The 14,218-nt window shown below is 45.2% G+C and overlaps 1 protein-coding gene across 1 annotated transcript in view; it reads right to left on the minus strand.

The window, feature by feature from the left end:
* LOC125240107 (serine/arginine repetitive matrix protein 2-like) overlaps window positions 1-14,218 on the minus strand; it is a 32,108-nt gene that overhangs the window by 4,067 nt on the left and 13,823 nt on the right. The window contains exons 6-9 of the mRNA XM_048147953.1: window positions 13,001-13,150; window positions 6,246-6,318; window positions 5,139-5,280; window positions 1,325-1,448 (exon numbers count right to left, since the gene is read on the minus strand). Coding sequence (XP_048003910.1) covers window positions 1,366-1,448; window positions 5,139-5,280; window positions 6,246-6,318; window positions 13,001-13,150 — 448 coding nt within the window. The 3' untranslated portion in view covers window positions 1,325-1,365. The remainder of the gene's footprint in view (window positions 1-1,324; window positions 1,449-5,138; window positions 5,281-6,245; window positions 6,319-13,000; window positions 13,151-14,218) is intronic.

Consider the following 14,218-nt stretch of genomic DNA (forward strand, 5'->3'; position numbering starts at 1 on the left):
TTTTTGTCTCCCAGCATAAATTAAATATAACAAGATCATACCATCCCATACATTAAAATGCGACCGCCTAAGACCGCGCTTACACTCCACCACACATAGATGGCGCCACAAAAAAAATGTCTTGTAGCTTTCGATTATACTTGTAGATGGCGTTAAGTGTCACTTTTGACATAGATTTACTGCTCGGAATTGACACTTAATGCCAATCTACAAATAATCGGTGGCAACAAGGCATTTTTTTGTGGCGCCATCTATGTGTGGTAGAGTGTAAGCGCGTTCGAAGGCGGTCGCATTTTAATGTATGGGATGGTATGATCTTGTTATATTTAATTTATGCTCCCAGTGAGATTGAAAGTACTCGTGATTCTGAGTAAAATTGACCTAAAATTCATTTCATTCAATTCACATTAAAATTCAATTCACACCTTCAAAAAAATCGAAATAAAAAATGGGGGAAAAAAAAGAAATGCTCATATAATACTTGATCCTCTTTGCTGCTAATAATAATCATCATTTATTCAAAAAACGAGGTGAAGTAATGAACAGACAGACTAGACCAAATATTATGAACCTACTGTATAAACCACGTGCTTATAAAATGATTTATAATAAAAATGTATTTAACATGTGTATAGTGATATATAATGGATTACCTAATGACATGAAATTACTACAAGGGAATAGCTTTAAGAAAAAATTGACTGACTGGCTTCTAGAAAACTGTTTCTATAGCCTAAAAAAATATTTGAATCTCGACTGTTAGATTTTGTTTTCTTTATATTTTAATTATTTTATAAATTGTTAAATTGGAAATTTTATCTTATACACACATGAAATTGTTTAATGTATTTTTAGTTTAGGTTTAAGTCTACAAGTACTGACTCTCGATTTTTTAATTATTAGTTTGACATGTGTTAACGCCTCGTCTTTGTTCGGGCATCTTCGGGAGCCGTCGCCGGCGCAACGCATGGTGCGGGGCGCGGTGAAGTGGGGGCGGTACTTCAATTCGCTCAGCAATCTTGCGACGGACGGCCGCGCCCGTCCGCTTAAAATCAGTGATATTCAACACCTATGTATCACACTTAATCATCATTATACGTGCATGTACTGGACTACGAGTGTCATTTAACTCACCTCATCCACGACCCCAAGATATTCTGTCCACCCCTACATGCGTGGACAACATGATTTTGTAAATATTTTGCCTGTTTTTAAATATTTGCACGCCTGCATGCAGACTGAATGCACGGATTTATTTATTTTGTAACACCTTATAACTGTGTTCTATGCAAATAAATTCTTTGAATCTTTGAATGCTACGTACCGTGTCCGTTGTGCTCGTGTGTGGAGTACAGGTAGTCGTGGTCAGCGATGGCGGGCGCGCTGCTCCCGGCCGAGTGGCGCAGGAGCATGGCGCCTGCTTCCATAGCGGCCTCTGTCGCTGCGCTCTGGAATTATTGTTCTTGACCACAGACTAGCCAAAGGCAAAGACGTGGCCTACGATGGAGTGAGCTCGCCCAGAAGATGCCCGTTAACTCTTGATTTGAATTTGTGTGTTAGAAAACTTTATATTCTTAGAACAAATTAATTTACACATACAATCACGCCTGTATCCCATAAAGGGGTAGGCAGAGCACATGAACTACTCAAGTTTCAGTGCCACTCTTGGCAAAAAGAGGTTGAACATACATACATACATACAATTACGCCTGTATCCCATAAAGGGGTAGGCAGAGCACATGAACTACTCAAGTTTCAGTGCCACTCTTGGCAAAAAGAGGTTTTAAGATAAAAGATAAGATAAAATTTATTTCATAGAAAAATATCTAAAATTAAAACAATCACAATTCTCTTAAATAATGCTTAAAAACTATAAATATAGGTACAAACATGGTTTAGAAAGACATAAATAACAAAAAAGTCTTATATGCAAAAATTTTAAGCAGGTCAACATAATATTATTTTACGCCAATACCTAAACTAAGTAACTTAATACTTGTATCTTAGGCATTTCGTGTTAGTAGGTCAGTATAATGTAGTTAGGTGCTTATTGAGCAAAACAATAAAGGTTATAAATTGAAAGTTAGTAGGTTTACATTAAACTGTTGAAATAGAACTAAAACTGTGACATTGCAGTGACAGATTGCCAGCCTCTCGCCTACGCCACAATTTAACCCATATCCCACAGTCGCCTTCTACGACACACACGGGAAGAAAGGGGGTGGTGAAATTCTAAACCCGGCACCACACGGGCAAATTAATTTATTCTCATAGAAAATAATTTAATTTGTATTTTTTAGTACACACACTACTATTTTATCCATACTAATATTATAAATGGGAAAGTGTGTGTGTCTGTTTGTTTGTCCGTGTTTCACGGCAAAACGGAGCGGCGAATTGACGTGATCTTTTAAGTGGAGATAGTTGAAGGGATGGAGAGTGACAGGAGGCTACTTTTGTCTCTTTCTAACGCGAGCGAAGCCGCGGGCAAAAGCTAGTCTATAAACTGAAATAAATGTCATGTACAAAGAAAAAGTGACCAAGGCCTCCAAGTGTTCAAAGCTGGATTCGAACCAGCGTCCTCGCGAATTAAAAGCTATAATCGCTCTTTAAAAGCGATAACGAAGTAAGCTGGTTCGAATCAGTCACTTTTCCTTTGTATATGACATTTATTTCAGTTAACTTTATATTTACAGTCAATTTCGAGGGTTTACTGGTGAAACCCGATAAATCGAGATAATTTGTCATTGAAATAACAACATTGTGGAAATTTCACATAGTTCGAATTTCAAAAACCAGCTTGCTCAACTTATCGGGTTGAAATGAAATGAAATATTTATTTCGCTTCTTCTTTAGTCGTTCCCTCAATGCTGAGGATCGTGACATCATGTCATTCTGTTGAAGACTAGGTCTCTCCATAGGCGTCTGTTCCTCGCCAAGCGCATGGCCTCGTGCAGTTTTAATCGCGTGGGTGCAGTAATTTGAGCACACCATCTAGTAGGGGGAGGTGCCTGAGGTCTCCAGGCTATCTGGCGGGCGACGTGAAATGTGACCGAAATAACTAAGAGTATGGTCCTGGCATATTGTTGACAGCCGGCGCTTTATGCGTAGCTCCTCAAGAATGGACTGGTTAGTACGCATTGCCGTCCATGGAATCCGTAAAAGCCGGCGCCAGCACCACATCTCAAACGCATCGATACGTTTATTCATATTTGCTCGGATGGTCCATGTTTCCGAACCATGCATAAAGACCGGGAACACCAGGGAACGCACCAGTCTAACCTTGGTCTGTTGCAGTATAGCACGGTCCTTCCAGATCTTATCAAGCCGAGCCATGGCACCCTTTGCTATCTGGATCCTCCGAATAACATCCGCGTCACAGCTACCATTGCTAGATATTAGCGAGCCGAGGTAGATAAAGGTGCTGACACAATCGAGATCTTTTAGCTCAAGGCTTCGCGGAGGTGGGTCTTTCCTGTATACAAACATCAGCTTGGTTTTAGCATGGTTGACGTGAAGTCCTAATTTGATGCTTTCAGCTTCTATTCGCCTAAATAGACGACTCATCTCCTCCTCATCGGAAGCCAAGAGCGTTGTGTCATCAGCATAGCGCAGGTTGCATATTGTCTTTCCGCCGATCGATATGCCACCATCCCAGTTCTCGGTGGACTTGCGTACAATATATTCGCCGTAGATATTGAAGAGCTTGGGAGACAATATACAGCCTTGTCTCACTCCTCTTTCCGGCTTGAATTGGTCTGACAACGTATTCTCAATGCGGACTCTGGCAGTACTTTCGGCATATAGGTTTTCTATGAGATGCGCTAAATGGGCAGGAACACCCATCTCAGACATCACTTTGAGCATATTTTTCCATCTAACGCAGTCAAATGCCTTTGCATAGTCAATAAAGCACAGAACCAACGGCTTGTTCCATTCGCGGCATCTCTCTATGATTCGCTAGAGACATGGTTTCACGAGTAAACCCTCGATTTATTGAATAGCGACATTAGGTGCAACTGCTCGATTTTTTCCATATTTTACAATGTTTACATTATTAATCTGAGTGTTCACTGGTTATATGGCACGCGTGATAACATTGCAAGTATCAGAGAACTTCTGAGGCCAAAAGAAGTAGTATATTTTGAGTAAGAGAACCAGTCTTAGTCATTACCAGGGTTCGAGGATATATATCAAGATATATATCCGATATATATCCAGCGGGGTTCGATGATATATATCAATGGATATAAATATCCGAAATTTATCAAATATTGCAATACAAAACGGTTTAAAAAAATGTAACATTGTTAAAAATAAGAGTTTTTTGTGTTTGTTACTGTTTTTCTACTAAATGTTATGTTTTTCAGTAGAATTTTCCTTATCTGAAATTGTATTCATAAATAATGCAACAAAATAATACTATGCCTTCCATACAAAATGGATATATATCCGATATATATCATAAATTACCGATATTTTGATGATATTTACTATAAACATAGGATATTTTTGAACCCTGGTCATTACTCATTAGTGACAATCTATAGGGAAATAAATTTACAAACTACAAGCCGTGCCAAAAAAAAAAGGTGAAACTAAAGCACAGTCATAGACTCTGTTAGTAAGGTCACCTTGGAAAGGATAGATAGATCGGGCAGTCAAAAGGGCCCACTTGGAGAGATAGAATGGACGCCGTCCTGCTGGACACCCAAAATACTCCGGTTGGTTCACGACCGGTCTGGCTCGGTAGTGACCCTGCCTGTTAAGCCGCGGTCCTGGGTTCGAATCCCGGTAAGGGCATTTATTTGTGTGATGAGCACAGATATTTGTTCCTGAGTCATGGATGTTTTCTATGTATATAAGTATGTATTTATTTGTTTAAGTATGTATATCGTCTCTTAGCGCTCATAGTAAAAGCTTTGCTTAGTTTGGGGCTAAGTTGATTTGTGTAAGGTGTCCCCAATATTTTATTTATTTATTTAAATATCGTTGGGATAGAGTGGAGGTTGACCTTCGTGAGCTCGGCGTCGGCGAAAGCTGGCGCGATACCGCTCAAGACCGTGCAAGGTGGCGTGCTCTTGTGTTGGAGGCCAAGTAAATAAGTTTCCAGGTTCGAGTCCCGGTGAGTACACTACCTGAGCGGCGTGCTGGCTGCGACGGTGGTGGTGAGTGGCGCGCGCGTGGTGCGGCGCGCGCTTGCTGATGGCGGCCGCTGTCTTCCTCACTGTCCTCGTTATATCGAGCGGGTCTACGGACTCGGAGCTTCACGCCGCCTCTCTGAAAATGTTATAAATGATTCTATAATCTTATGTCACATCTTCCTTGGCGAAGCATCAAGATCTGGCCTAGTCGGTGTCCCTGCCTGCTAAGCCGCGGTCCTGGTTTCGAATCGCGGTAAGGGCATTTATTTACGTAATGAGAACAGCTATTTGTACCTGAGTCATGGATGTTGTCTCAATGGAACGTCTTGCTTTACTATAGCAGGAAACAGCTTTGAATCAGCTTTCAAATAAAATCACGGATAAGTAATATTAGTTCAGACAAAATTAAACGTGAAAAAACATCCGGTCACACTCGATCGACTGACGTGAATTTTGTGAAAGCAAAGCGGTAACCAAAGACATATGTAACTCCGTATAGACGGATAAAGTTACGGTAGAGAAAAAGTTACGGTAGCCTAGATGGCGTTACACATTTGGGGAACGCTCGGCTAGATGGCGCTAATATTAATATTTGACATTTTAACACATAACAAGCTAAGGATATGGGCCAAATTGTCAAAACTGAAGTTCAAAAGTTTTAAGCTTGTGTCTCGACTGCACTGTGATTACACATTTTACTTTGACAGTAACTCTCTCTATAATACTCGATCCTCTTTGGTAAAATTCAGAAGAATAGTTAGGTACGTGCCACGCGACTACACAGGCGGGCGCGTGGCGCCCTCAGCCACTTGTTACCTCGAGGCAACTGCTATTAGCTAATACTTAACGCGCAACCGCGAGCGAGTGACGTAGGCCTGATTACGTGATTACGCGCTACATCGGGCAGCCAATATTGGTCGCGCGCTAAATGATAAAACAACGGGACGTGTCGCAATTACAAATACTGCCTGCCAGGGCAATCATGGTCGCGCAATAAATGATAATCTCAGGCCGTCCTTTTCCCACCATTTGTAAGTGCGATAGGAACGCACCGATGCGATAAAAATCGAACTAGTACTAGTTTTAGTAGATGTGACTTACTCGACTGTGTGAAGGCCTCGGTCTACTAGTTCCAGAATATTCTCCCTGTGATGCGTCGTTTTCTTGTCTTTCCCTGTAACAAATATCAGCAATTGGTTCTTTTCCATGTATTGTACAATGCCTGGGTCCTGGGTTCGAATCCCGGTAAGGATATTTATTTGTGTGATGAGCACAGATATTATTTGTGCCGTTTGTATATCCGAGGTCTTTATAGAGAGAGTACGTCGTAGACGTCGCATCGGACCGGTAGATGGCGCCATCGTTCGTTGTAAGTCGCTCCGGCGTCACACCGCCGCGATGTTGGTAGTCCCGTTTTTCCCCACCTGCAACACAAGGCTCCCCGCGCCCCGACCCGCCACCAGCCACCCTCATTGTTTCGTCGAACGCCGAAGTGACCGGTTGTCGCGTATTCCGTTCGAACATTTTTACAGCATGGTGTCTCGAAATTAATCCTTTAGTTTCTATTTCCTTGTTATTTCTGGTCAAACCAGAGTTATTCGTGTTTTTATTTAAAAAAGTGGCTTATAACGTTTCGGAATTATTTTTCAATTTCATCCGTCAATTCTTTCTTCCCTTTTAATTTACGCTCGTTCGTCTTGAATAATGAGATATATTATGTGAGATCATTATTCGTCTTTCGAGGTTCTCACTATAGAAATGAACGAGCGGTGCTTTATGATTCTACCCACTTTTTTGTAAGAAAGTTCCATGCTGCAAAAATCGTTACCGTTAATCAGTTTTCTTTTTAAACTATTCGCATTTCCGAGACTAAAGTAGGAAGTGTTATCCGCGTATTAAAAGTTTCGCGCTAGAATATAAGCGGTAACGTAGGTAAGTTGCTCCGCCGGGGACCACGTGCTCCGGGGACCGCGTGCTTCGCGACCGCGGGCTGCGGCGGCGGCGGCGGCGGAGGGCGCGGTGGAGGAATACCGCGCTCCAAGGAGGTTTGAATTTCTCCGACGAATGGGTGAGCAGATTCATATTATTTTAGAAAGAACATGTTCGGTTTCCGATTCGGTGCGGAGGCCCCAAGCCACGTGTCGGCGCCGAAACTTACTGTAGCGTTGCGATAGCGCCGCTGACCGCGGCAGTGTTGTCCGCCGCGTCGGCGCCGCCGAGGTTGCGTAGAAGTTGCCTCCTCGTTAACGATGGCCATCTCTGCGGTGCCGCCGAACAACGTTGTGGCCGCCGCATAGGCGCCGCGTGCGACGCTGTAAGTATGTCTGCTGCTGCCCCGACGCGAGCGCCGTGCCGTTAGTGATCAGTCGTCAATACGCAGGCTACCAGCGCGGCCACCTTCTGCCCCCGCCACAACGCCGCGAGCCTGCTGAAGCTGTCCACCAATATCGCTGGCCGCCACGCTTATGCTGGCGCCTCGATGGTGATGCAGCGCGCTCATCTGCCGTGACAACGCCGCGATCCTGCTGAAGCCGTCCACCAGTATCGCTGGCCGCCACGCTTATGCTGACGCCTCGATGGTGATGCAGAGCGTTCGTCTGCCGTGACAACGCCGCGATCCTGCTGAAGCTGTCCACCAGTATCGCTGGCCGCCACGCTTATGCTGACGCCTCGATGGTGATGCAGAGCGTTCGTCTGCCGTGACAACGCCGCGATCCTGCTGAAGCTGTCCACCAGTATCGCTGGCCGCCACGCTTATGCTGGCGCCTCGATGGTGATGCAGAGCGTTCGTCTGCCGTGACAACGCCGCGATCCTGCTGAAGCTGTCCACCAGTATCGCTGGCCGCCACGCTTATGCTGGCGCCTCGATGGTGATGCAGAGCGTGCGTCTGCCTTGACAACGTCGCGAGCCTGCTGAAGCTGTCCACCAATATCGCTGGCCGCCACGCTTATGCTGGCGCCTCGATGGTGATGCAGAGCGTTCGTCTGCCGTGACAACGCCGCGATCCTGCTGACTGTCCACCTGCTGTAGCTGTCCACCAGTATCGCTGGCCGCCACGCTTATGCTGGCGCCTCGATGGTGATGCAGAGCGTTCGTCTGCCGTTACAACGCCGCGATCCTGCTGACTGTCCACCTGCTGTAGCTGTCCACCAGTATCGCTGGCCGCCACGCTTATGCTGGCGCCTCGATGGTGATGCAGAGCGTTCGTCTGCCGTGACAACGCCGCGATCCTGCTGACTGTCCACCTGCTGTAGCTGTCCACCAGTATCGCTGGCCGCCACGCTTATGCTGGCGCCTCGATGGTGATGCAGCGAGCTCATCTGCCATGACAACGCCGCGATCCTGCTGAAGCTGTCCACCAGTATTGCTGGGCGCCACGCTTATGCTGGCGCTTCAGTGGTGATGCGGAGCGTAATACTGTTAACCGCTGCACAGGCGTCGCAATCCTTCTGCTGCGTCTGCCGTGACAACGCCGCAAGCTACTTGAAGTTTTCCACCGGTGTCGACGGCCGACACGCTGATGCTGGCGCCTTGATGTCGCCTCGATCGCACGAGGTAAGATTGCAGACGCGGCGACCTTCATCGCGCCACCGAGCGCAATACTGCGGCTGCCGCGAAGGCGTCGCTAATTTTCCTGCCGCGTTTGCCGTGACGACGCCGCGAACTCTGTTGATGCTGTTCACCGATGTAGCTGACTGCCACGCTGGCGCCGGTGCCTCCCGCGCTGACGGCGGCGACCTCGAGAGGGCCACTGAGCACGATACTGCGTGACGCGACAGGGCATCGAGACGCCTTTCGAGCTGACGACGGCCGTCTCAATCTCACCGCCGAACATAACAGCGTCTGCTGCAGTGACAAGCTGGTAAGATTGCTGATGTGGGCCCTTGGTGCTGCTAGCCGCCACGCTGATAACGCCCGTCGCGCCTAAGATGTCACGCTCACCGCGAACACTGTCTTCCCCTACAATGGTGCTACGACCACGACTATCCAGGCTCCGTCTGCTACGGTATCGCTGCTGACCAGGCTGATACTACCCTCCAATGTGACGCCGGGCGCCGCTATCAGCTGACATCCCGTACACTATGGTATCCACTCTTCTCTTTCCAGTTCCCGTGAAGTACGACAGTATTTACACTCTATTTTGACCAAGGACTCCTCCGTCGCCGAAGTGAGAACAGATAAATTCTAAAGATGCTACGTCCTAACGTGGTTTGGACACCCATAGTGGAACGAGGTAAGACGTCAATAACCGGACGAGGAGCCGCACTGCTGCGAGGGTGTCCTGACGATGTTCGCGAGCTATCTAATCGGAGAAGCGCCTCGCGAGACGACCCTGTGATTCCTGTACATCGCTCATTGTGTAGGTCAAAGACATCGTAAAGGTTTGCGGAATTAAAAAAAAAAAATCTCTTTCAGAATGTCCAGATCTGAATTCGAGCCAGCGTCCTGCATCCTGAGCGTGCGTCTGTTTACCGGGTGGACACCAAAACCGATCGGTAATCTGGCCGCGGGGGTTCCAAGTACACGACGATTTCCCGGAGGCTTGTGGCGCCCACTGTCCATTCGAGAGATTAACTTATTCGCCGAGCCTCTAATAAACAAATTGGGAAAAATAAACCCGCTTCGCCTTAGTGAACTTGAGATTCCAGCTCAAAGCGAAAGGGGCCAGGAACTCAGGAGGACTTCAGTAGTTATCATCTGGCTCGACTATACTGAATTAATATAGTGCTTGATTCGATCGTTGAACCTGATTTCATCAATTTCACAACTTTCGTAGTCTACAGAGAGAGAAGGTTGCACCGCTGCAGTTTCCAGCATTACCTCGTACAGCTGCCGATAGCTGTAGGCCAATCGCCCCTGTTTTGCTTGCATCTGCAGCCCGATAAGACCTTCAATAATCGGAACATTGTACGAAGTAAAGCTCTTCCGATGGAAAATAATCTTCAACAGGCGGTGGCGCTAGCGACTGAAGTGACATGCAGCCGGATTAAGGTTCGCATAGCACTATATGCTATGCACAGTTCGGTTGTATGTTATGTTATGCTGTACGATGGCAGGATTACATCTCTTCTGTTACGAGTAACTACGACAGTAACTGCTGACTCCAACAGACTGTCGTACGAGGTCAGTATGCACCCCCTGGGAGCCAAGTAAGTGACCTTCGGTGACCTCGCCTTCTTCTGCTTCGCCCGTCATCGTACCTCTTCGTCTGCGAGAGCCCTGCATTACGTCGTACAACGGTACGTATTAAGCCTCCGCCACACATAGCGCTAACGCTACGCTATCAGCGCGCTGAATGCGCGTGCATTCCGCTCGCGTCCCGCGCGCGTTGCGCTCGCAATCAGCGCTCGTTAGTTCCCGCTAGCGCCCACTGGGCGCAACGCCAGCGTTTGTGCGGTGCACCGCCATTATTGCGCTCCGCCTACGCTCTTAAAGCGCGCATGTGTGGCGGTGTTTTAATTCACCCCTTGACCTGCTACCACGACGTGTTCAGCAACCACCAGCGATGCGACACGGACGTCTCCACCTCTCAGTCTACTCTGTCGACCTTCATTGCACGAAGTAGAAATCCGTCGCATCGGGTTTGGATTAGGTAATGGATTACCCTAAGAGTCAATGACTGACTTGAAGAAATCGACTGATACCTCCGTCCAGTGTAGTAGCAATCGACAGCGCTCGTACTTTTCATCTTCTAGGCTAGTTTTACCGAGCGATCGGTATCCTCAAATGCCCTCACTAAAAAGAGTTCAGAGTTCAGGAGTCTCGCTTGCAACCGCGCTCGCTTGACGCGAAATAGTCTGATCGAAAATACCAGTATTGTAACAAATAGCCCTTGGGCGCGTGAGTGATGACCTTTTTCTGTGTTTGATATGGACGTAAGACGTTGGACTTTAAATAGTCATATCAAAGCTAATATTGATTTAGATAATTTTTACGAAGGGTTGACAAAAGCAGTATCAATTACGTTACCCTGCTACAGTACAGATAGTTACACTACTTTTACAGTTAATTTCCACACTCTGTGTCTGAAATTGGGTTTATAACCTGATAAAATAACGTGTCTGTTAATAATAATAGTGTATCTAAGGTTTTTGTATCTTGTTCAAGTCAGCCTCGCCTACATCTTTTTTTTTGGTTTTGATCTGCGATGTATAATAATGTCATTTCTCTAACTATTCGCTGACTAAAGCTAAACGTCATCACGAAAATCTCTTTAGGCGTTTCTGGCACCGAGATATTCGCGGATCGAAGGCTATTTCGACTGATACATCTGTCAAATCGGTTCAACAACTGATTCACTTATTCTTCTATGCTATGCCAATAGGGCTACCAAAGGCTTGCGCGCCAGCTGACTCGCCACCAGGAGATAATAAACAGGTCTCTATAAAGACCTCGGATATACAAACGGCACAAATAATATAATAATTTTACCTTCCAATAAAATTGTTATTATTTTGCCTGGTATATCCGAGGTCTGAGTGATGCCTTCCTGGTAGGCTTAATATACCGTCGGCACTTCTCCTCAACAATGAGGGTGGCTGGTGGCGGGTCGGGGCGCGGGGAGCCTTGTGTTGCAGGTGGGGAAAAACGGGACTACCAACATCGCGGCGGTGTGACGCCGGAGCGACTTACAACGAACGATGGCGCCATCTACCGGTCCGATGCGACGTCTACGACGTACTCTCTCTATAAAGACCTCGGATATACCAGGCAAAATAATAACAATTTTATTGGAAGGTAAAATTATTATATTTGTTCCTGAGTCATGGATGTTTTCTATGTATATAAGTATGTATTTATCTATTTAAATATGTATATCGTCGCTTAGCACCCATAGTACAAGCTATGCTTAGTTTGGGGCTAAGGTGATCTGTGTAAGATGTCCCCAAAACTTATTTATTTTTATTTATTTAATTTGCAGCTGAAGTTCTAATAAACACTCAATGAATGGATGGTGGATTTGTGGCGACAGGTGTATTAAATATATTGGTAATAAATAATGAATATTTGAACAATAATTGTTTTAAAATGCTGTTACGCTTCGCGCGACGCAAGCGCGGCGTTGAGGTACTGCCTTATCGCTCGGGCCGCTCCGCCGCAGATCGGCGGGCGAGCGCGCTTTCGTGTGCGCTCGGAAATCCCAGCCAGTCGGCAATTTATCACTCTCGAGGCTGGACGCATGCGCTCGCGCCGCCCGAGCTAACGGTTGATGCTTACGCGCCGACTCGCTTGCATTATAATATTCGGTTTGCTTGTGCGCCGCTTAATGCTTTAAGCTTACGCTTTTAATATGTACTTTTCCTATCTTCTGTGCTATTTCTGACTTCCTCTTTTTCTATGCTATGCTGTGCTTTGTACTCTTACTTTCTCTACTTGTGCTTGTGACTCTTGTGTGCCGTTATTTGACAATACAACTTATTAATGTGGAAACTAGCTTGTTTTACTTATCTCGCTAGGCTAGTTCACCACAGATTCATCTGCATGTTATTCTATGCTCGGTTACCTGTATCTCTGTAGAGGTTCATCATCGCTAGAGCATCTCGGGTGGTACGAGTGGTCAGACTCGTAGCGACGCTGGCCGTCTCTTTCTATACGTGAGTATGTATGCATGTATGATTACCTGTATCTCTGTAGAGGTTCATCATCGCTAGAGCATCTCGGGTGGTACGAGTGGTCAGACTCGTAGCGACGCTGGCCGTCTCTTTCTATACGTGAGTATGTATGTATGTATGATTACCTGTATCTCTGTAGAGGTTCATCATCGCTAGAGCATCTCGGGTGGTACGAGTGGTCAGACTCGTAGCGACGCTGGCCGTCTCTTTCTATACGTGAGTATGTATGTATGTATGATTACCTGTATCTCTGTAGAGGTTCATCATCGCTAGAGCATCTCGGGTGGTACGAGTGGTCAGACTCGTAGCGACGTTGTCCGTCTCTTTCTGGCGAGTGTTCTGAATTTGATGAGCTGGATTGCGAAGATCCGTCTGTGAACCTCTCTCGTGTTCTGTAAGAGAAAGTTATGTTTTGTTTTTATGTGTAATGTTTTATTTTAAAATTGAACATGAGTGAAATGAAATGAAATATTTTTTATTTTACTTGAAGTATGGTACAAAAGTTGTTCAGACAATATTATAAATAGGTAACACAGTATATTTCACCATCATCGGGCATGCAAAAATATCTTAACCTACAAATTAAAACAGTAAAAAAGTGAGTGGGAGTTGTGTGAAAGCAGTAGGTATTTAATATTAAACTAAAGGCCAGTTGCATCAACCACATTTGACATTCGCCCATGTACTAATCTGCTGTGTGTGTTTGTTTGTCTGGCCTTCACGGCAAAACAGAGCAACGAATTGTCGTGATTTTTTAAGTGGAGATAGTTGAAGGGATGGAGAGTGACATAGGCTACTTTTTGTCTCTTTCTAACGCGAGCGAAGCCGCGGGCAAAAGCTAGTATTATATATGTGTAAGAAGTTATTTAAAAAATGGTAGGTTGACGGTATCAAAGTCATTGTCGCCGACAGACAGTCCGTATACTTAGTCAGTTCTAAAGTTCTGTCACAAAGGTTTTAAGTGATAAAAACTTTATTGACAGATATTTCTTACTATGCATATGCATGGTTTGAAAGCTCGTTTCATACTGAATAAATTGCAATATTACTTAAAGTACTTTGCTGTCGCAGTTTCGCGTGGTTCCTTGTAACATCTGAAAATTTGGTAAAAAAAACAAGTCAAGAAACACGCGACCTCTTCCGGACGTTTTTATTTTTTATTTATTTTTGGTTGGCTTAATATGCTTTAATGATACTTATTATAAACGCTGGGTCTTTTATCTTTAAGTTTGTATATGATTTTTGTGAATTAAATGGACAATATTGCTACTGTACAACGTTTTGTTGCACATTCCCGTTGATGATTGTGAAATCTAAGCGTTTTACTGAAAAGTACCCAAGTTCTAAAGGTTACTAGCAGACTTAAAGATTTCTAGGAAAATGAAATACCAGTAATTCAATATGCCCAAATTCAGAGAACTCATACTAAAAAAATAATTATTTTATTTGGCTAATGTAAC

This window comes from Leguminivora glycinivorella, chromosome 26, assembly GCF_023078275.1.
Source record: "Leguminivora glycinivorella isolate SPB_JAAS2020 chromosome 26, LegGlyc_1.1, whole genome shotgun sequence".
In the NCBI taxonomy this organism is placed as follows: domain Eukaryota; kingdom Metazoa; phylum Arthropoda; class Insecta; order Lepidoptera; family Tortricidae; genus Leguminivora; species Leguminivora glycinivorella.